Here is a 24021-nt window from a genome sequence, read left to right as displayed (position 1 = left end):
GCAAACGCTGTTCAAATGATGGATGAGTGTAGTGGCTAATCATTTGTTACATTACAATATATATATATATAATTCCAAGCCTGTAAAGAATTGTTAGAATTTTGCTTAGATGTGTTAAGTAGTTGAAAAATTGGTAAAGTATGTTGTCAACAGATCTATTTTAGTATGTAATTATCAACTCATTTTCTGGAGTTGTGATCTTTATAAAACTTATTGTTCTCTTTCGTATGTTTAAATTTGTATGTGTGAGTATGTTTCTCTCTGTTTCTGAATAAAGCATGGTTATTATATATAAAGTTGGGCTTTGTTTGGTATATATATATATATTGTTTTCTTACAAGTTATTAAAATGAATGCAATAATTTAAATAATGAACCCCAAAATCATTTAAAAAATGTATTTTTTTTCAATTATATTATAATTTTATATTTAGATATTTAAATATCTCATAAAAAGAAATTTTTAAGTAAAATTGGTTAAAGGTATTTTTTATTTATTTATCATGTGAAAATATATATTTAAAAAAAATAAAAATAAAAATTTGAACTTCTCAAAAGAAATTATAATGAATTTTTCGGTAATCTTACTTTTATTATTAGAAATTTATCAACTGCACTAAAAAGTAAGTTAAAAATATATTTTTCACCCATTTTTTTTATTTAGTCATGCCTAATCAAATACATGGTTGCTTTTATTAGTTTATTGATATATTTAACATAGTTATCTATCTTAATACTTTAATAGTCTAGAGATAGATATTTTTTCGTAAAAAAAAGTTAAAAATTTTTAGGATACTGGATGCATTAGATCAATAGATGTGGACCACACGATGTAGTTAGAATGAATCTGATTGGGGAACATGGGTGTTCCATTAGGAAGACATTATCTCTTCCTCACTACTTTCCTTTTCGTCAAGCCGATTCTGATTCGGAGCCTTCTCAGTCACATATCTCTTCTCTGTTTCTCTGGAATTCCGGCGAACATAGAGTCTGATCGAAAGAGGAAGAAGTCTCCAGTGGTGCCGGCGGAGCAGAAGGAGAAGCATAAGCCACATTTGAACAAGACGAAGAAGATGTCATACTGTGGCAATAGCCACGGTGGTGATGGAGGTGAGGTTAGGGCATCGTACGTACTAGTGAAGCACCAACGTTCCTCACTACTTTCCTTTTTGTCAAGCTGATTCTGATTCGGAGCCCTCTCAGTGACACATCTCTTCTCACTCTCTCTGAAATTCCGGCGAAGATAGACTCCGATCGGAAGAGGAAGAAGTGTCCGGTAGTGCCGATGGAGCAGAAGGAGAAGCATAAGCAGCATTTGAATAATACGAACAAGATGTCGTACTGTAGCAGCAGCGACGGTCTTGATGGAGGTGAAGTTAGGTATCACAAAAATATCTATTTACTCAGTAAAGGAAGTGAAAAAGTGTTGTTAACATTTCCTATTAAGTTTAGATCTTGCTTGAGCAATTAGATATCATTATGAATTGTCGTTGTTCGTTCTGCAATTTCTTATTTGTTAGGAACTTATCACGATGAATAGGTCACTCCCAATTTGTTTTGCAGAATACTTCAAATACTGCTAGAGGATGGGAACCATCTTGATAAATTTGGTTGTTAAAGCGGTGTTTTCATTTACACTGGTATGTGATCAATTGAGATTTGTGTTGGAACTATTCCAAAATTCCTAAGGTTATTGTGTTTGAATTTGGATGGTTTCATTTGTTAGTTTGTTACTTTTTGGATTGATTCTTTTTTTTTTCCTTCTGGTTGTGAGTTAATTGTGTGTTTTGAGAATCAATTTTATGGTTATTAATTATTGAGATGAAATACTGATTTATGAATTCAGGGAGTCAAGTAGAGGATATAGCAACTAAAGATAGTGGATATAACAGAGTAGTAGAAGAGAATGGGAAATTATTTAACATGGTTCAAGATCTGAAAGGTTGAATTTTTAATTGCTTATTTAATTAATGACCACTTTCTCTTTATATATTATTGAGCAAAGTTAATTTTGTCAAACTTTTCATTTCCAAATTATAGGTAATATTCGAGTTTACTGCAAAATCAGACCCACATTCCAGGCTAAATCCAAGAATATTATTGATTTCATTGGGGAGGATGGTTCTGTATTCAGTTTAGATCCATCCAAAACATTGAAAGATGGAAGGAAACTTTTTCACTTCAGTCGGGTTTTTTGTGCAAAGGCTGGCTAAGGTAAAGTTCCACATGCTGTTTACAGAAAATTTTCCTCTCCTTCCCTCTCTTTTACATCATCTTATTGAAATTTATTCTAACTTTGTACACATATGAGATTTTTAAGGACATAGACCCGTTAATTAGATCCGTGATGGATGGATATAATGTTTGTATTTTCGCATATGGTGAAACTAGATCTAGGAAGACATACACCATGGTAAGATAAAAGAAGTATGATACAGATTGCATTCGTTCTTCCATACATTAATTAATGTGGACACAGACTAATGAAATAAGACGCAAAATCTGCTTACTATATATGCAAACTTAAACCAATTATATATCCATCTAATATTTTTGTTTCTTGTTTCTTTTGGAAGAGTGTCCATCAGGTGGAACCTTTAAGGATATGTGGATCAATTATCTCCCTCTTAACTATTTGTTTCGAATGTGTAATGACAGGAAAAACATTATGACATATGACATTTATGTTCAAATGGTTGAGATTTACAATGAACAATTTAGAAACCTACTTGCTAAGGACGAAACAGATAATAAATTAGAGATTAGGAGCTGTAATGATGATCAATTGAGTCTTCTTGATGCTACATTTCGTCCGGTGACATCTACAAGTGATGTTTTGACCCTGATGAAACTCGGTGAGGTCAACTGTGCTGTCAGTTCTACTGCACTGAACAATAGGAGTAGTTGTTCCCACGGGTAATTTTTTAAATTTGTTCAGACCCTATAACCTGAATTTAAATGTTTAACGCAGACACTGACAATAAAGGTTGTTTAATTCAGTTGGTGACCGTGCATGTTCACGGAAGAGATACATCCCATAACACCATTCGTAGTTGTCTGCATTTGATAGAGCTTTCTGGAAGTGAATGAGTAGACAAGTCCGAGATCACAGGGGAAAGACTAAAGGAAGTGCAATTCATTAACAAGTCTCCTTCTTGTTTGGGAGATATGATCACATCACTAGCTCAAAAGAATTCACATATTCCATATACAAATACCAAACTCAGACTTCTTTTGTAGTTCTACTTAGGTACACACTATTGAATTTTATGTTGAATTCTATTGCACAAGATTCTGTCTTGAATTCTTTTACCTTATAGAGTCTCTGTCTCTCTCTCACGTTTCCTTTAGTAATAAAAGTTATCTTATCTTTGGTATAGTAGGATAAAAATCCATTTATGTTGATCTATTTTGAGGAGGTTGGTAAAGTGATCAAGTAAGACTTTAATCACCCTTGAAATAAGATAGTAGGGTCACAAATAATAAAAGTTACAAATTCAAAGGTGATTAGAAATTTATTTTTCCAGTTTTCCAAACCTCCACATTTTAGATGATATTTTTCCCCTTTCATGACCAGAACTGTTTTATTTTTTTCCTGAACTGTTTCAATTATAAATTCTAATTTAGGATACAAAAAGATTGGAGCAACTTTACTCTGACCCATTCCTGGGGTTAGTTTAAGATTGCGTTGTTATGGATGCTGAAATGGGTATTGGTTGTCGTTTCTGATATTAAAGGAAGCATTGCTATTTTACGTTCAGATAATTTTGAAAGTTAGCCTTCTTTTAAACCAGCTTCTCCTTAATGATTTTCTATCACATGCTTTGATGGAGTTTGTTTTTTTTTTTTTAATTCCTATACCATTATTATAACTATATATTTTTTTTAGACTAAATTATAATTTTACTTCTCACAAGATTCAATTTATTTATAAAATTATTTTCGGAAAAATGGATATTTTAAGTTTTCAAATGTCATCTTAATTTGATAGAAGTTTTAAATTTCATTTTGTACTTGAGGATAATTGATATATTTAATATTTAATTTTCTTCCTTTTTTTTTCTTGGTTTCTGGGTTAATTACAAACTTTATTTTACAGTACATATAAACAATTAATATCTACACAAAGTTTACTTTTTTTATGTTATAAAAGTTATTGATTCGGTCGATATAAGAAAAAAGGAAAGATTAGTTTAAAAAATTGTTAGGAATATTTTATTACTAAAAAAATTTTTACTGATAAAATTATTAACAATAATTAACTTTTCTCTTAACAAGTTTCATATTTAAGAGGAAGAACCATTTTTTTTATAAAAAAATATTACATTCTTAATTATTTTTTTACTTATTTCTGTTAATTTGTATGTTAATCTATTTTATATTGAGTACAATTTTTATTAAGTAATTATTTCTTTCATTTTTTTTCCTGTGATTTTCCATCATTTTTTTCTCTAATTATCAATAGAAAATAAAAATAAAAAAAATTGTGAAAATTAGTTAAACTTTGGGACACATAAAATTTATTGATATCAAAAATTCTGAAATGAATAGAAAAAATTATATTACGATATATTTTTCTCAATATTTAGTTATTTTTAGCTATCATAAATATTAAAAAATTTTCTAATTAATAATTTTGAAATTAATTGTATTGTCTAATGATTTATTTCTCATAACCGTTCTTTTAGTGTCATTTTTTTTAATGAATTATCTATATTATTTTAATTATAATCTTATATCTTCTATTAGTATTTTTAGTTCTTTAACATTACCAAGAAAACATCAAAAAACCAAAGGTGTCTCTCTCTTCTGCCATCCCCTCCCTACCCCCACACACACACAATAAAAAAACAAAGTTCACAAACAAGACACACACACACGATATAAAAAAGAAGGTCGGAAAGAAGACCTAACGTCGTCACCCTCCATCCTCTCCCTGTGGGGTCTCAACTCACTCAACCCAGAAAGACACCGCGCTACTTTTTGCAGCGTTAAACCTCAAATAATCCTACAAGATACAAACTTATCGTCATCGCCAGTGGTCCCGGCGTCTCCATTTCTTTGAACAGGTAAATTTTCTGACAATTGAATAGCAAGTTAAGGTTTTGCTCTAACTGTTGCCGTCCCAACATAATCTTCTCTTCACTTTTTTTTCTTTTGCTTTTCTTTTCATTTTTCGTAGCTTTCCTTTCGGTGATTTCATCAACTAAAGTTTTGTCTTCTGAAAATATCCATTTAATACCTTTATGTGAATAGTCTCAGTTCAAGTATCCTTTCTGATTATTTTTTTGACTGATACTCAAATTTTTGTTGCTCTCGCATCTTGCTGAGTCTTAATTTGAACCAATATAAGAGATTGTCATATATTTTGGCATGCATGTATCATTCAAGGAGACGTTCTTCCCTGATTTAAAAAGAAAGAAAGAAATTTTTGATTTCCAAAACAACGGATCTCTGATACTTGGATATGTCCAACATCTGATTCTTATTAAGTTCTTTTTTTTATGCTTTTTGTTAGCAGGTTGTCACACGTGGGTAGCTGCTTCTTTTGTTAACCATCTTGATTAGGAAGCTACATTTATGGTAACATACTAAAATGTAAGTTATTAACATGAGAGAAGTTCAAATGATAATAACAGGAAGCTATTTTTTTGTTAATTTCTTTTTAGCAAGTTAATTAATTTAGTTTCAGCGAGGTTGTATTGGCCGTGTGAAATTCAGTAATTTTGGTATTACTATATTGTATCCAATAAAAAAAATATTAAGCAGATAATTTAAAATATTTTTAAGAGTAAAAAAAAGAAAATTGTATTTATAATTTTTGAATATTCATTCTGGTCTTTTATATTTTAATATTGATCTAATTTTTGTATATTTTCTTTTTTTCATATCGTTCGTAATGCATATTCTAATTAACAAATTCATAATTCATGATTCTTTCTTTAAATTATTATTATTAGTAGTGGTTAGCTTTCTGAAACTTCTCAACATTATAATTAGCATTAGTAGAAATTTAATTTACTAGAATAAATAACAATATTTTTGTTCATCTATTTCTTCTTTTGTTTATGAATGGTTGCTGTTCCTTCTTTATGATTCAGTTAGTGGTCTTTTCTACTTTCCTCCTCTTGATAGTTTCTTTTCCCTGTTAGATGAGTTTGATTAGCTAATTCTGAGTTCCTGGTATTTCTAATCTCAAATGGGTGTAGAATAAAACAACTCTAAAAATATTAGTTTTCCTAAATTATCAATGTCCATTCAAAGTAAATAATATAATCTTTACTAATCATACATAAATTGATACTGACTTTAAAAATTCAGCAGTTATTAATACGTGAAAAGATGATTTGAAGTTTATGTACATGATTTGGTTTCAGAATCCATCAAGATAATAGCAATCTCTTTTTCATTGTTTCTTTCAAAACTTTAGTATTTTTTTCTTGGACATTCAAAAAAACCTCATATGTGTTAGTTACTTAATTACTTGTTTTTGTGATGCTCATTATAATGTCAGTTCATTTACGCGTTGCTCAGTTGGTAATAATGGTAGATTTAAAGGTATATATACCTATGTTTACTAAATAATTAGGTAAAATTATCTGAAGCATTTTTAGCATCTTTTGTTAGACATGAATTAACTCTGGGAAGAAATTTGAATATAGGGTGAGAGACTTCTTCCCTCAACTTTTGTTTCAACTCATGGCGAAGGATTTGGGCCAATGTTCTATGTCATTGACGAGCTAGATAATTGTCTAGTGTTGGAGGTAATAAGAAAAAATGATCAGTTGCTCATAACTGACTACTCATTTGAACAGATTAGAACTTTCTATTTTATCGATAGAGAGACATCTATTCAATTTAGGTATGTCGGTTTTGGAATTTTTTTTGTTTCATTATGGAATAAGGATAACCAACCCATCCAAGTTTACCTTGATCCTGATGCATATGTGTCTGAGCTAATGGATTCAGAGACACTTGATAATGTATCAAAAGTCTTCCACATTAAGTATACAAAGATTGATGAGGACTCATCAGCTGATGTAATGGTTCTATCTGGGTCTAAACCATCTGATGATCAGTTTTCATCAGATGGTGATGAAAACAATGATCAGGATGGGACAGTGGTAGGGGATGATCTGCATAATCCGATAGATTTGTCTAGTGGAAGCAGTTTATCATTAGAGGTCAACGAACAAAGTAACTCGGCAAACGAATTGTCTGATCCTAGGTAATGCTAGATGTAACTTTTTTTCCTTCTATTTTGGATTTTAATATCATGGGATATAGCTTGCTATTTTTTACTGTGGTGACTAACATATTTAAATTATCCTGAATTAGATATGCTCCAGGGGTTTCTTATGAAAAGATCATCATGGCTTCGGATCTAGGTCAATCTAGATTGGTAACTTCATCTCAAAAGACTGATTTCTTTTATTTTTTTTTTCTTGCAAGCTTATTGGATGTTCTTCCTAAATCTGTCATTGTGTATGAAAATATTATGTTTATGTTAACTATGAATTATTCGTTGCAGTATTTGGCTTCAAAATTTGCTGCGTATCTTAAATTATCTGGAGATCGATCGATTTGGACGATCACTGGTCCAGATTCCAATGTAGAGAAGAATGTGTTCTTTTTTCACTTACTGAAAAGTGGAGGAAGAGGTGGAGAATAGAAATTTGGGGTCGGGTGGAATGAATATTATAGAGTATACAATTTAAAAGAGGGTGATATCATTACCTTGAAAATCGGCTCGATAGCTAACCGCCAGATAGAGTTATCGATTCAGCGACGTTAGGCTTCTTTTGTATAACTTTATTTGATGGATATTTTGAATTATATGTCAAGTTGTCTTGGACATATTTTGTTTTTTGTTTAATGAACAAATTTATATATGTTGTATATATTTTGTTTTGCTATCAGTAGGTATCTTGACGTTATGTATTTTTAAGATAATATGTAATAGTAAATTACATCTCTGTTGGATTTCTTTTTTCTGTTTTTTTAGTGTCTAGCAATTGTTTGAATATTTTATTATCTTTTATTATCTTAGAAAATATGTTTTATCATTTATTGACATATTGAATAATTGTTGTATTCTATTTTTTTATTTTAGTGTAGTGATAATTTTGTAATTATTCAAATTTAATACAACATATCTATTTTTATAGAATATATTTTAATTATATTCTTAATATTTTTCTTTTAAAAAAGTTTAAATTTCGTGAATCCTGTGCATTGCACGGGTTATCACGCTAGTATATATATATATATATATATATATATATATATATATATATATATAAGGCGTTAGCCATTTACCTAATGGAAAGCCGTTGTATACGTATACATATATGTAATAAATAGTTATGAGAATTGTTAGCCTTATTATTATATCATTAGCCAGCTTTATATATAATAGTAACATCTGAAGGAACAAGTAACATTTACTTTATTATCATTATTATACTTGCGCTGCCATATATATATATATATATATATATATATATATATATATATATATATATATATATATACGAAAGAATGAGGGGCGAGAGAGAAGAGTGACCGAGAGAGAGAAGCGTAAGAATGTAAACCTCTTCTAACCTTTCGGCTTTGATTTCTTGATATATGTAATCCCAATAAAAAATTTAATCCGGTAAAATTATTCGTATCCTCCTCCTCTACACGTTGGCACCACTTTTGATCGGTCGAAGTTGACGGTGACGCAGCTCCTCTACCCCTTGAGTTTGGCCAACAAGAGTTTTAGGAGGCACAGACGATTATGAACGTTTTCTTCTTCGATAGCTCGGTCAGAAAGCTTCTCCTGAGCTTTGAATATTTTGATTCCGTACGAAGGTATAGTTTTGGTTTCTCGTAGTTAATGTTTAATGTCACGTGAAAACTTAGGCTAGAAGACCTTAAGATAGGAATGAACTAAAAGTATAATTGATGGATTGTGTATATAAAATAAAATGTGTGGTTTAGCTGTTGTTAATAATTTGCTGTTGAAGTTAGTTGGTTTTGGAAAAAGATTTATTATTGGTATTTGTTTGATTTTGAAATAATTTATTATTGGAAATGATTTGAATGACTGAGAGGTGTTTGGTTTGATAATTAGGACCCTTGAAGGGTGGCAGAAATTTGAAGTTTAGAGGAGATACTGCCAAAATTTCTGTAAGAATTGGAGTTTTGATTTGAAGTGTTATTTTAACAAGGAAAGAGATTATTATGTGGCTTACATATTTGAGACTATTTGTTGACCCTCTGCCGCAAGATGTGACCGGGCACTTTAACTCGCTAGATTCCCCCATGGGCATGCATATATATATGAATATTGAATATTATATTTGAGCTTGGAGTTTGACTCCATGGAATATTATTGAGCTTGCAGTTTGACTCCATTGAATACTATATTACTGAGCTTGGAGTGTGACTCCATGGAATATTATATTTGAGCTTGGAGTTTAACTTCATGGAATATTATTGAGCTTGGGGATGCATGCACAGAGAGATTGTCCAATGGTTAATTACCAGGACATGTCGGGGTGGCTGTATAACCGACAGATGAGACTCGTCAGCCATAGGACAGGCATGCATCATATGCATTTGCTTGCTTTGTTTGAGTGTGCATTGTTTTAGTTTGCTTAACTGTTAAATTCTGCTTATCTGCTACTTGTTCTACTTGCTCTAAATGTTTCTCTATTTGTGTTTTCCTTGTCTGTAATGTTTATCTATGCAACTAAGAGGCCCTTTGTTTGACGGAGGAATGACGAGGGTTGTTCCACCAGTGTCTCAGAGGATTGGAGGAGTCAGAAAGTGAAGTGTTAAGTTAAAGTTAGGTTTAGAACTTTAATACCTTAGATAACTTACCTAATTTCTGGTTTAGTTGAATCCTTAAGCTGAAATCTGAGTGTTGGAGTTCTAGGAATGCCTTTGGCTCTCCCGGGACCTTTTATATTAACTATGCGTGCACCTTTACCATACTGAGAACCTCCAGTTCTCATTCCATACTATGTTATTGCTTTTCAGATGCAGGTCGAGAGGCATCTCACTAGGCGTCTAGATACCTGAGGCGAAGTGGTTACTGGGTTATTATATTGTGCTTTGATGTATATATATGTACTTGGCTTTCTCTCCGCATAACTTATTCTTTTTTATCCTCTTAGAGGTTAATGGAGAGGCAGGATTGTGTTTATGTACCTTTGAGTTTCGGATATATATGTATATATGTGTGAATATTCTCCGGCCAGTCTTGTCTTCGCGGGCTGAGTTAGGAGCTTGTTATTTTGTATCTTTGGCACTCCATTCCTACTTTTATTGTCTTATGTTTAATAGTTATAGTTTTCTTAGCACGCAAGATAACTCGTTCCTTGAGTGTTGCGCTTTTATTTCACGATTTTTTTATTCCCTCTATTCTTCAAGGCTCCTAGCATATTATAATTTTTCTGCTATTATATGTACACATTTTATTTTAGAGGTCGTAATATCACAACACCTCTGTTTTATGACTTAAGCGTAAAGCTCAGAGTGGTAGGGTGTTACATTATGCTATCAGAGCAGTTCGTTCCTGTAGAGCCTGAGGGATGGACTGATTATGCTTATGGGCATACTCTGGGTGTGTGTATGTGCTATTAGGATATCTGATTGATATATGTGTCATAAACGTTCATGAGCATGCATTTGGAACTTAAAGCAATAGACTTGCGATATTGAGACTGATCAACTTGATATCACTTGTTTGTTGCGAAAAGAAACCAGATGTCAACTCGCGGACGCGGTCGCGGGCGAGGTAGAGGTATGATAGGCACCGTTACTCCTGACCCGGCAGGGAATGGTCCAGTAGACTATGGCTGCCCTGAGAAATATGGCTGCGGCTATGCAAACGACAGTCGAGGCACTGGGTAATCAGATAAACTAGGGTAATCACGGGAACAATAATGATGAGGACGGTCTCATGACACTTGCTACATTTCTGAAAGTTCACCTTGCGACCTTCAAGGTAGCCTCAAATCCCATTGATGCAAACAATTGGATTCAGACTATGGAACGAGCACTGCAGGCTCAATTGGTTCCTGAAGAGCAATGGGTTGAGTTTGGAACTTATCAACTGCAAGGTGAGGCTCAATATTGGTGGCAGGGGACACGACGTATCCTGCAGCCAGATGGTTCTGTGTTTCTTTGGGAGGTCTTCCGAATAGAGTTCTATAAGAAATACTTTTCTAATTCAGCTAGAAATGCCAAGTAACTTGAATTAATGCAGTTAAAGCAGGGACAGATGACTGTTACTGAGTATACTAGCAGGTTTGAGGAGTTATGTCGCTTTTCTCGTATCTGTCAAGGTGCGCCTAAAGATTTTGCTTAATGGAAGTGTATTAAATATGAGGGAGGTCTTCGGAGCGATATTCTGAGCTTCGTTGCCCCAATAGAGATCAGAGTATTTCTGAATTGGTGAATAAGAGTAGGGTGGCTGAGGATTGTCTGAGGAAGGCGACATCAGATAAGAGTGATCAGCGAGTTTTTGTTAGGAGAGATCAGGGAAGGAACTTCGCCCCTAGAGGACAAGATTTCAAGCGAGGTAGTTATACCCCACAACCACATTTGGGCCAGAATAACTTCCAGAGATTTAATAATAACAACATCGAGGGAAGAGGCATAGGAAAGCAAGCTCAGACCCCACCGAATGATTTGACTTGTAAGAGGTGTGGAAAGTACCACCCGAATACTCCGTGCAGGGCTGGTTTAGGTGTATGCTATTACTGTGGTGGAGTTAGGCATTTGTCTTGGAATTGTCCGGAAAAGAAGAAGAATCAAGAAGCTAGAAAGGCACAACATCAGGGACGCATGTTCACTATGACAACGGATGGTGCTGGAAGCATAGATACTCCGATTAGAGGTAATCACGAACTGGTAATCGACATTTTTGACTGCCTTGCATAGTAAATAACATGTAGCATTCATTGTAGTACATTACCGAGTTGTGAGCATTGTGATTTTCAACTGAACGATCGACTAATGACCTCCGAATGGTGAGACAGAACGATAGTTAGTCAGCCTAGAAAAGTGACTAAGTTCTTGGAGAATAATGATAAGAGTGGCGCAACAGTAGTGGGTTGGACTATTTTGAGCATACAACTTAAGTTATACATAAGGAACCGGAAATGTTGAGAGTTATGCGGGACTATTACCTGAAACCCAGAGATGGTGAGTTACGAGGAAGAGACATGACATGGATTGAACCCGCAATTGATAATCAATTAGGTGTCGAGAGAAAGAGTAAGTTGTGATATATTTAGTGTCAGAGGCTGAACCAGTTTCGATAGTATTACGTATGATGACACCATTAGAATCGACAGAACTTAGGAGCTAGATGAAGCGAGTATTAGAAGCGATAAACCCGTCGTTTTAATCCCGGCCTGCCTTATAACCCTTCTGCATCGAGCCTATCTTGTATCTTCCGCTTTGCGTAGACTTTTAAGCCATAAGAATATCCTAGATTTGCAAACTAAATATGTCAAATCTTTCTATTTTTCTTTGACATGTTTAAGAAGGGAAGTTACGTTAGTATGAATCTTTTCTATTTTATATCAATTTTCGAGGGCAAAAATTTTTGTAAGATGGGTAGAATGTAGAGACCCTCAGTTTTAAAAATATAAATATAAATAAGTTACAATTTATTTCATAAATTGGAGTTTTCTATTTTTAGAAATTATTTTATTATTAGTAATTAAACTAATTTTATAACTATTTGAATTCAATCAAATTCATATTCTATATATATATATATATATATATATATATATATATATATATATATATATATTTTATGATGAAATATTTTACATAATTAAAACTATAATTCCAGTAATTTATAAATAATGAAACTTATATGTATATTTTAATTTGAGTAATTGATATTTTAATTTAAAAATAGAGTTTAGATCATAATATTATTATCGAGTTTGATAGATGATATCAATAAATATCGTTACTCTTTGGTAAACTTAGCTTACTAATACTTCACTAAATATCTTTCATCCTTAAATTACTAATATCATTTATGCTATATATATATATATATATATATATATATATATATATATATATATATATATATATATATATAAAAGGCGGCAGCGATAACCCCAATAAAAAATTTAATCCGGTAAAAGTTTTTGTATCCTCTTCCTCTACACGTTGGCATCACTTTTGATCGGTGGAAGTTAACGGTGACGTAGCTCCTCTACTCCTTGAGTTCGGCCAACAAGAGTTTTAGGAGGCATAGACGATTCTGGACGTTTTCTTCTTCGATAGCTCAGTCAGAAAGCTTCTCCTGAGCTTTGCATATTTTGATTCTGTACGAAGGTATGGTTTTGGTTTCTCGTAGTTAATGTTTAATGTCACGTGAAAACTTAGGCTAGAAGACCTTAAGATAGGAATGAACTAAAAGTATAATTGATGGATTGTGTATATGAAATAAAATGTGTGGTTTAGCTGTTGTTAATAATTTGCTTTTGAAGTTGGTTGGTTTTGGAAAAAGATTTAATATTGGTATTTGTTTTATTTTGAAATAATTTGTTATTGGAAATGATTTAAATGAATGAGAGGTGTTTGGTTTGATAATTAGGACCCTTGAAGGTGGCAGAAATTCAAAGTTTAGAGGAGATACTGCCAAAAATTTCTGTAAGAATTTGAGTTTTGATTTGAAGTGTTATTTTAAAAAGGAATGAGATTATTATGTGGATTGCGTATTTGAGACTATTTGTTGACCCTCTGTTGCAAGATGTGACCGGGCACTTTAACTTCCTGGATTTCCCCATGGACATGCATATATATATGAATATTGAATATTATATTTGAGCTTGGAGTTTGACTCCATGGAATATTATTGAACTTGGAGTTTGACTCCATGAAATACTATATTATTGAGCTTGGAGTGTGACTCCATGGAATATTATATTTGAGCTTGAAGTTTGACTCCATGAAATATTATTGAGCTTGGGGATACGTGCATAGAGGGATTGTCCAATGGTTAATTACCAGGACATGTCAGGGTGGCTGTATAACCGACAGATGAGACTCATCAGCCATAGGACAGGCATGCATCATATGCATTTGCTTGCTTTGTTTGAGTGTGCATTGTTTTAGTTTGCTTAACTGTTAAATTTTGCTTATCTGCTACTTGTTCTACTTGCTGTAAATGCTTCTCTATTTGTGTTTTCCTTGTCTGTAATGTTTGTCTAGGCAACTAAGAGGCCCCTTGTCTGATGGAAAAAATGACGAGGGTTGTTCCACCAGTGTCTCGGAGGATTGGAGGAGTCAGAAAGTGAAGTGTTAAGTTAAGGTTAGGTTTAGAACTTTAATACCTTAGATAACTTACCTAATTTCTGGTTTAGTTGAATTCTTAAGCTGAAATCTGAGTGTCGGAGTTCTAGGAATGCCTCTAGCTCTCCCGGGACCTTTTGTATTAACTATGCGGGCACCTTTACCATACTGAGAACCTCCGGTTCACAATCCATACTATGTTGTTGCTTTTCAGATGCAGGTTGAGAGGCATCTCACTAGGCGTCTGGATACTTGAGGCGAAGTGGTTATTGGGTTATTTTGTTGTGCTATGATGTATATATATGTACTTGGCTTTCTCTCCGCATAACTTATTCTTTTTTATCCTCTTAGAGGTTTATGGAGAGGCAGGATTGTGTTTATGTACCTTTGAGTTTTGGATATATATGTATATATGTGTGAATATTCTCCAGCCAGTCTTGTCTTTGCGGGCTGAGTTAGGAGCTTGTTATTTTGTATCTTTGGCACTCCATTCCTACTTTTATTGTCTTTTGTTTAATAGTTATTGTTTTCTTAGCACGCAAGATAACTCGTTTCATGAGCGTTGCGCTTTTATTTCGCGATTTTTTTAATTCCCTCTATTCTTCAAGGCTCCTAGCATATTATAATCTTTCTGCTATTATATGTACACATTTTATTTTAGAGGTCGTAATACCACACCACATCTGTTTTACGACTTAAGTGTAAAGCTCAGAGTGGTAGGGTGTTACATATAAAGCGTGCCGATTTCCTTCTATGGCCACGCTTTTTAAGCGTGGCAAAAAAACGGGTGGCCAAATTTTTAATTAGTGGCCACCCATTGTAAAAGCGTGCCGATTTCCCTCTATCGCCACGCTTTTCAAGTGTGGCAGTAAAAAAGTGTGGCCAAATTTATAAGTGGGTACCCTTGTAAAAGCGTGCCGATTTTCCTGAAAAGCGTGGCAAAAAAAGCGTGGCCAAATAACAAATCAGTGGCCACCCTCGTAAAAGCGTGGCCATAGACCACTTTTCGGGACGCTTTAAAAGTGTGGCAAGAAAAAAGTGTGCCGACAGGCCTTTTTTCTTGTAGGATTTGCCAAAGTATGGGACCTCAGAGCTTGACGTTGTCCTGGTTGAGATTTGAACTAGTGTTGGCCTTGGTGCTGGTGGGGGTATGGGCATGAAACTTGGAATGTTGGCAGTTGGGTTAGATTGATCTGTTGTATGTGCTTGACTGAATTGCACATACTGGGTTGGTAGAGGTGGAGGCCTGACAACAGGGTTCTTTAACCTTCGGATTGGATTGGATTGAGTTGTGAAGGCTACATCAGATGGACCTTCTTGAATGTTGCTGGAATTTGTAGCATGCTGGACCTACAAAGAATTTTTGATGATGTCTTAGAAAATTTATGAAGTTAAAGTCAGAGTGAACACCCAATCCAATTCCTGTCCTTTTTCTTGATGGACATCGCGACCCTTGTAAAAAAAAGGGGACAAATCAATCCCTGTCCCATACTTCCGTGAGACGTCGCGGTCCTTCCATGATCTCCTATAACCAAAAAAGATGAAAATTGCCTACATGTTAGTTAACGTTGCTGATGTGGAGGTTAATACTTTGTTAAGTTCCACGTTGGCCATTAGGGAATGGACAGGGGCCGATCTGTCCCGACTACGTCATTTTTGGGTTTGAATCCATGTTCCATTAGGGAATGGACAGGGGTTGATCTGTCCCACTTTAGAAACCTAAAATTATGTCGTTTTTGGGTTTCAATCCATGTTCCATTAAGGAATGGACAGGAATCAATTTGTCCCGCTTTAGAAACTAAAACTACGTCATTTTTGGTCTTCACTGAAATAAAATGGTTTGAAAGTGATTCCACGCAGCTAATCTCCCACTCTTCTTCCAACCCAGATACAAACCCTAGGAAACCATGATTGGTAGTGGAGAGCATTGTTCATCATCAAACTGACGAAGTAGAGACAATTCAGGCTGGAGCTTGAATTTTAGTGGGAGTGCTGGAGCTCCGAGAAAAAAGAAATGGGTTGTCCCAATTTGTTATTGTGGTTTTCATGCAATTTTGTTCATGTCAGGGACGATGAAGAATCCAGACAGATTATTCTTTCACTACCCCTATTTCATGGTAGTTATTTAGGGTTTAGCTAATTTTTTGTTTTCAATTTCTATTCCATAGATGCTAAAAAATGTTAAACATTTTCGTAGACTAGAAAATGGCATTGCAACTTCTTTGCATGGTTAGATGATTATATTACTTCATGTGGTGAGGATGATAATAAGGTTGTCTCTGTTGGGGCATCAAAGCAAAAGCAGAATTGATTGGAAGGCCATGGTTTTGTAGTGGATAACAAAGTTAATGAGTTAGAGGAAAGATTAATTGGTTTGGAAGATCAGTTAGATAAATGTAGATTGAAAATGGGTGAAAGTAGATGTATTAGGTATGGGTTTAATTTGTTAGCATTTCTTGGTGGGATTGTAATTGCAAGCTTGTTTAGAGCAACTGTGTAGAATTTTGATAGCTGAATTTTGTTATTTCCTAGAGTTGAGTTGTGAACAACACTTTTGATAATGAATGAAATAAAAATTATTATGGTGAATTTACAAAATAAGATTTATTGTGGTGAATTTGCAATGTTTTGGTTTCTAAAGCGGGATAGATCGACCCCTGTCCTTCCCTAATAGAACATGGATTGAAACAAAAAATTTGCAAAGTTTTGGTTTCTAAAGCGGGACAGATCGACCCATGTCCATTACCTAATGTAACGTGGATTGAAACCCCAAAAACGATGTAGTTTTAGGTTTCTAAAGCAAGACATATTGACCCCTGTTCATTCCCTAATGGAACATGGATTAAAACCCAAAAACGACGTAGTTTTATGTTTCTAAAGTAGGACAGATCGACCCCTGTCTATTTCCTAATGGCCAACGTGGAACTTAACAGAGTGTTACCTCCACATCAACAATGTTAACTGACCCGTAGGCAATTTCTGTCTGTTTTGGTCAGAGGAGATGATGGAAGGACCGTGACATCTCATGGAAGTATGGGACAGGGACCGATTTGTCCCTTTTTTTTGGACAAGAGTTGCGATATCCATCGAAAAAAAGGACAGCGACTGGATTGGGTGTTCACTCTTAAAGTAACTAGCTTTAAAGTTATATAAGATAACTTTACCTCCTTTGTTTGTGGGGCATTCTGTGACAAAGAAATCTCTTGTGGTTGACCTTCTGGACCTACACCAAAAACCAAAATAATGCTTAGATTTTTTGAAAATTATTATCCCACAGTCATATTGTTTATTATTTCTCTTCTTCTTGGACCACACATACAATGTACATGCCAAAGCACGTCAGAATTATTGAAAATGACAACACACATTTGAAAAGGCAAGGGAAGGACCACACTAACCTGGCACGTTGCAAACTCCGTGCAATCTCCATCCAAGCTTCAACCAAGCTCCGTCAACCACACTATCCAACTACCGTCAACAATAATATATGGAGGTCAGTCAGCAACCTTGTCAGCAACACTATCAGCACGTTGCTCCAACTGCGAGAGGTCAACGATCACTTCAAGGGGAGGACTCTTACTCTACTAGGGTTTTCTAGTAATTATCAGAGCAACACAGGGGGCTTATATGGAAACCCCAATTCGAAACGCAACGTCTCAGACCCAAAAAATGACATAATTTTAGGTTTCTAAAGCGGGACAAATCGACCCCTGTCAATTTTCTAATGGCCAACGTGGAACTTAACAGATTGTTAACCTCCACATCAGCAACGTTAACTGACACGTGACGGAAGAACCGCGACATCTCACGGAAGTATGGGATAGGGACCGATTTGTCCCCTTTTTTTGGACAAGGGTCGCGATGTCAATCGAGAAAAAGGACAAGGACCGGGTTGGGTGTTCACTCTTTAGTTTTTAATTGACACAATTTAGTTTCAAATTCTGGAACTCAATTTAGTGCTTTGAACCCTTTAACGTAAACGACCAAATAATGTGTTGTGAATAAAACCAAAAATATTATTTCTTTCTTTTTTCCCCTCATTTTTATCTCTCCCCAACACCATCGACTCTCCTTAATTGTTCTTAGACCTTCCACGACATGACTATATATATACAAGTCAGAATTGTTTGGTAACTAAAGAAAATCAGACAAAAACAGCCATAACTTGCCTTATTTAGAATGCATTAATTGTTGCGATAATTAATAAATGCTAAGTAATGCAAATTCTACTTTTTTTTGTCTCCCTAACATTACCGTATACAAATATTCTCCACATATAAGTGATTTGTCAATACAAGTTATTTTAACCTAATTCAGCTCATGCGCCTCTTAATATAACTAATTTTTCAATTTACTCGCGAATATATAACTTTTTTTTGAAAGGATTTAGTTTCCTTTTCTGAATTTCGTCAGCGTTTTTTGCGTTCTCTACATTTTTTCTTCCTTTGTTTTTGTGCATTTTATGTGTTCTCTTTCGTCATTTTCGTGCGTTCTCTCTGCGTTCTCCTTCTTTGTTTTTCTCGATTTCATTTGTTATCTGCCTTCCTTTTTAAAATCAAGCTCTGAATTTGTTTTGAAGATAATGAATGATTCAAATTCAGATTGTCAACTGAACCAGCGTGAAGTGGATTATTATTTCGAATCCAATAAAGTGCGTGAGGTGTGGTTCAATTCCAGTTAATGTTTTTCTTAGTAGTTTATGATTATGTAGGTGAATAATGTTGTGAACCTTGGTTGTGAAATTTTCTGTTCATTGTTCATTGTTGAATTAAATGTAATGTAGTAGTTCTAATGAATCTGTTCCATTTTAAATCAGATTTTTTGGTATAAAGTAGAAATATTTTGGTGTATTAGGGGAACTTTTCGGTGTATCTACAGATTCTGACTTTTTTAATTAAACGAGGGTGAATCGTATTATTGTTTTGAATCGAATCAAGTAGTGAGGTGTGGTTTGAATCTAGATAATGTAGTTTATTTGTAGTTTATAATTTTATAGTTTTTGTTTGATGATGAGTTCTGAATCTGATTTTATTATTCTTGATGATGCACTTTGGTGTAGGATAGCTTTTAACACGGTGTATTGTGTACTATTTTCGGTGTATTTTTGTAGTTTTTCTGCTATGTTGATGAGCAGCTTGTTTCGAAGGTTGGGATGATTTTTAACATGCTTGAAGATGCTGTAAATTCTACAAAGATTATTCGAAAGTTGCTAGTTTTTCTACAAGATTTCGGAGCGCAAAGAAGAAGGAAAATGAAATTAAGAACCAATTGATTACATGTAGCAGAGAGGAAAAATGAAAATAAAAAATATCTCCAACAGAGAAGAAAAATCTGTCAGCTGGATTAAATTGTCCTGCAAGAAGTTATATACACATACTAAAGGAAATTGGTGTTTGGATAATTTCGAAGGCCGTGTTGCATCTTTCACATCCCTGCTGTCCAAATCAAGCAGATGCTTAAACAGCACAAGATGGTGGCCTTGTCCCGCTTGTTCGTGGTTGCAGTGTGATGTGGGGATGATGGTTTGTTTCGTCCACAGTAAGAACGGTGGCTTATTTCTACTCACAGAATAACAAGATTGATTATTCGATAAAGGAATGGGGTTGGGATTTGTTAAGATTATGAGTTTCATAAATTTGGTGATGATAGTGAGTTTGTGATTGATAATGAGTATTGATTGGCAATGTCATGGGTTTTGTCCCGCTTACATTATTGATATTGTGGGGTGGTTCGTCCCACCCACGGTGAGGAGAGTGGCTTTGTCCTACTCACGAATAGACAAGTTGAGGATGAAGGATTTCCTCTCGTTGTAGTGTGGATGTGGGGAAGGTGGAAAGGCACTCTCCTTTGTATGTAAAAAGACACTCTCTTTCGTACTATTTTTTCACATTTTTCTCTGGTTGCAAGGTGGAAAGGCATACTCTTTCGAATGTGAAAAGACACACTCCTTCCTAATTCCTCCTGGAAAAGGGAGAAAGACACTCTCCTTCGTTTATATTCCTCATGGGATGCTCAATAACGAGACAATGTCTGGGTTAGCTACCGGATGTGTCAGATTTTAACATTTTTAACCGACAAGTGAGCTGATGGCCAGTAGAACAGGTATGCATCATGTGCATTTGTTTGCTATTATTTAAATGTACATATTTGTTTTGATTTGTCTAACTGAATATTCCTATTTAATTGCTAATTGAAATACTTGTCATATTTGCTCTCTACTTGTGTTTGTCTTGTATTGCTATCTTTGTGATTGAAATTACTGAATTGAATATGATTAAGACTAGAGGAAGTTACGGAGCTGAGACTTAGTTACTTAACCCTATTAGGATTAGTTAAACCCTAGGTTGGAACTTTTGTGAAGTTGGAGATTTGGATTGCTTAGTGGGTTCATGCTTCTTTATATAGTCTTTATTTGGAACTATTATCATACTGAAAATTTTTTAGTTCTCACCTGTCGTGAATTTTCTTTTTTCAGATGCAGTGTGTGATGCACCTTGCTGAGTGTGCAGGATTCTGTTGGCACAACGAAGGAGACTCTTTTGAAGTTTATTTTAGTTTATTTAAAACTTTCTCCACTTTTAAAAATTTTATTGTATTTTTCTCTTAAAGGTTTTTATTTGGAGAAACAGGATTTTTATTTTGTATACTTTTTAGTTTTATAATATTCTAGCCGTCCTTTTCTTCATGGGTCGAGACTAGTAACTTTTATGTATTGTATTCCAGAACTTATGTGTTGCTCCTGTCTACAACACTTCTTATGTTAACATATCTGTGAATAATGGCTATTGATTTTATTTAATTTTTTTACAGGCTTAGTTATATTATTATTCTTCAGATATTAGTATATTATGTATCTATTTTTTTAGATGTCGTAACACCTTACCACCTTTGATTTACAATTTAAGCGTAAATCTCTGTGAGATAGAGTGTTACAGATCATATTTTGAATTCTTTTTCAGACGTATTTTTGTCAATTGTGTCAACTTCTACAATGTTATGGATGATTTATAAAATATTTTATTGGATAGAAGAAAAGGAAATAGGAGTAGATAAGTTGTTAATGGAGATTAACAATAACGTTGGAATTTTTTATTTGAAGTAATTGGTGAAATACATAGGAGAATTTGAGTTGTGTCAAAGCTTTTTTATTTAATGTAATTGACAGACAGAAGAAGTTTTTTTTTTAATAATAAACCCCTCTCATTAAGGATAGTATTAGAACTTAAATTTGGACATAAAACTCTATTACTTGACATTATATATTGTTATAAATTATTATTATTATTATTATTATTATTATTATTATTATTATTATTATTATTATATATTTATTTTTTATAAATATATTTTTTTAAACACAAATAACTAAATCAAAATGTGTCTATTACTTGACATTATATATTTCTTTTTTATAAATATATTCTTTTAATTATCTATTATATTCAAATTTTTATTAATATATTTTTATCTATAATAAAAAGTTATTACTATAAATCACCAATTCACCATTAGCAAATAATTCCTTTGTTTTATTGCATTCGCAAAATCCAACATAGCAACAACCAGTAGTGACGGATCCAAAAAATTTTGATAGTAGGACAAAATATATATATAATAATTTTTATAATAAAAATAGTATATGTTTATGAAAATCAGTTATCAAATTATTCATTAATCATTATGTATTTGTATATAAATACATGTATTGTTAATTTATTTTTAATGTATATTTTTTATTTTAATATATATACAGGTGATTATTTTCTATGTACATATAATATGATTAGTTTTTAAAATATTTAATTTATAAATTAAAACATTAAAATAGTAATTTAAATAATAACATATAATTTAAAATTTTATTATTTAGGTTTCATATTTAAAAAAATTAAGTAATCTTTTTCTTAACAATACAATCGAAATATTTGTCTTTCTTATATAGAATAATGCTACATATAATAATAACATAGTCTAAGATAACAAAAATTACTTATGACTAACTTTATTTCAAGTCTTATTGTTTAACTTAGTTAGACTTAGTTCATAAAAAGATTTGAATGTGTAGTATTACTCTTACATATATATAAGTAAATACTTATTTAGAAATTTACTTCTCGTACAATTAGAAGTCAATTCTTATTGAGATTCATAATTGCGAAAATTCTTTCAATTAATGTTGTTGTTATGGAAAAAAAAATTAAAGCTAATATAAAAATAAATAAATAATACCCTTTCGAGTCGATTTCTAAGAAAAAACATAAATTTTATTTAAATTGAGAAATGATCATTCTAATGACATCTAATATGAAATTCTTAAATTGACTATAAAGTACCAAAAATTGAGTAAAAAATTATTATGGGGTCAAATTCAATAATTTAGTGGAGACAAATAAATATTATTATCATATACTATTCAAAAAAATTTTAAATTATAGTGGGGCGGTTATCCCCACAATCATATACATACATCCGTCCCTGGCAACAAAATAAGAATATAATAATAAGAAAAAATATATTTTGTTTTATTATTTTTTTAAAAAATTGGAAACACACATGTAAACTATAACTCACTTTATTATGAACATAAAATATATTATTATTATTATTATTATTATTATTATTATTATTATTATTATTATTATTATTATTATTATTTCGTTGTTATAATTATTTATATATATTTTTAAGTTGATTTTGTCGTTTCTTTTTTTAAGAAGTTAATTTTGTTATTAGATAGTGTGAATTTTATCTTCATTATTAGCTTTGTAAAATTGAATTTTATTATAGGATTTAACAATGACAATCGGTATAAAAACCTTACAGAATAGATACATTATATATAATTGAATTGTGTTCTTTCCACGGTTTTTAAAAAATAATGCAAATAAAAATAAAAATATATATTCTCTCTTTCTTCCTCTCTTAGTTCTTATTTTGACATTATTGTGTTGGGCTTGGGAGAGTGAATATTGAAGGTATAAAGTAAAATGACAAAGTTAGAAAATAAAGTAAGACTTAAAAATTGATTTGATGGAGAAAAACATAGTTCATTAGAAAAGAAAGAAGAAGAAAAGAAAAAAGAAAAAAGATGAAAAAAATCAATTAAAGAAAAATATGTCTTTAAGAAAGAAATAAATGAAAAAATAAAAAAAATATGTCGTTAATAAAAAAAAAGAAGAAGCGAAATGTATGCTATACAATTATCAAAATTTATTATTTTTTATCATCATTTTTAGTTATCAATCTAATTTTTTAATTTAATAATTTAATAATATACTTTAGTTCATATTTTTAAATATTAATGACTAATTAATAGTCAAAAAATAAATTTTAATAACTCTTTAATATTTTATCAAAAAATTATTTCTTCTTTTTAAATATTTTATTAATTAATTTTTTTAATAATTTTGATAAAAATAAATCTCTATTAATAATTAAATCTTTTTAAGATAACAAAGTTATATATTATCGGCTCTGCTAGTTAGACAACGAAAATTATGAACAACGTGAACAATAGGCTGCACTCTTGACCCATAGAAAGGCAAGAAAAAAAGAGTCCATCACAAATTACCCTTCAAAAAATCTTACTTTCACCTTTTATATTTTAACCATCCACCTTCTAACCCTTTTACCGTCGTATATCCCTTCCCAAACCCTCATTGCGCCGTCAATCCCTCCCTCCCGAGCCAGCCTCAATGAC

General features: G+C 32.6%; 2 protein-coding genes across 2 annotated transcripts; both read left to right on the top strand.

Annotated features, from left to right (window-relative positions):
• Positions 1–859: 859 nt before the first annotated feature.
• On the top strand, positions 860–2919 carry LOC130963002 (kinesin-like protein KIN-14L). Its single transcript, XM_057889152.1, has 6 exons — positions 860–1114; positions 1177–1369; positions 1846–1941; positions 2040–2188; positions 2320–2412; positions 2578–2919. Exons 1-6 carry the CDS (start codon positions 860–862, stop codon positions 2917–2919), a joined length of 1128 nt encoding a protein of 375 aa, XP_057745135.1.
• Positions 2920–10953: 8034 nt separating this feature from the next.
• LOC130963001 (uncharacterized) lies at positions 10954–11936 on the top strand. The gene is made up of 2 exons (XM_057889151.1): positions 10954–11240; positions 11387–11936. Exons 1-2 carry the CDS (start codon positions 10954–10956, stop codon positions 11934–11936), a joined length of 837 nt encoding a protein of 278 aa, XP_057745134.1.
• The last annotated feature ends 12085 nt before the right edge of the window (positions 11937–24021 follow it).

Source organism: Arachis stenosperma, chromosome 2, assembly GCF_014773155.1.
Source record: "Arachis stenosperma cultivar V10309 chromosome 2, arast.V10309.gnm1.PFL2, whole genome shotgun sequence".
Classification (NCBI taxonomy): domain Eukaryota; kingdom Viridiplantae; phylum Streptophyta; class Magnoliopsida; order Fabales; family Fabaceae; genus Arachis; species Arachis stenosperma.
This window is presented reverse-complemented; position numbering and strand designations above follow the sequence as displayed.

Excerpts from the sequence above, each read along its gene's own strand:
- LOC130963002 (XM_057889152.1), top strand. The coding sequence starts at position 860 with ATGGGTGTTCCATTAGGAAGACATTATCTCTTCCTCACTACTTTCCTT. Across the intron at positions 1,115-1,176 it reads ACGGTGGTGATGGAGGTGAG|CTGATTCTGATTCGGAGCCC; the intron begins GTTAGGGCATCG and ends CTTTTTGTCAAG. Across the intron at positions 2,413-2,577 it reads CTAGGAAGACATACACCATG|TGTCCATCAGGTGGAACCTT; the intron begins GTAAGATAAAAG and ends CTTTTGGAAGAG.
- LOC130963001 (XM_057889151.1), top strand. The coding sequence starts at position 10,954 with ATGACACTTGCTACATTTCTGAAAGTTCACCTTGCGACCTTCAAGGTA. Across the intron at positions 11,241-11,386 it reads AATTCAGCTAGAAATGCCAA|GTCTTCGGAGCGATATTCTG; the intron begins GTAACTTGAATT and ends AATATGAGGGAG.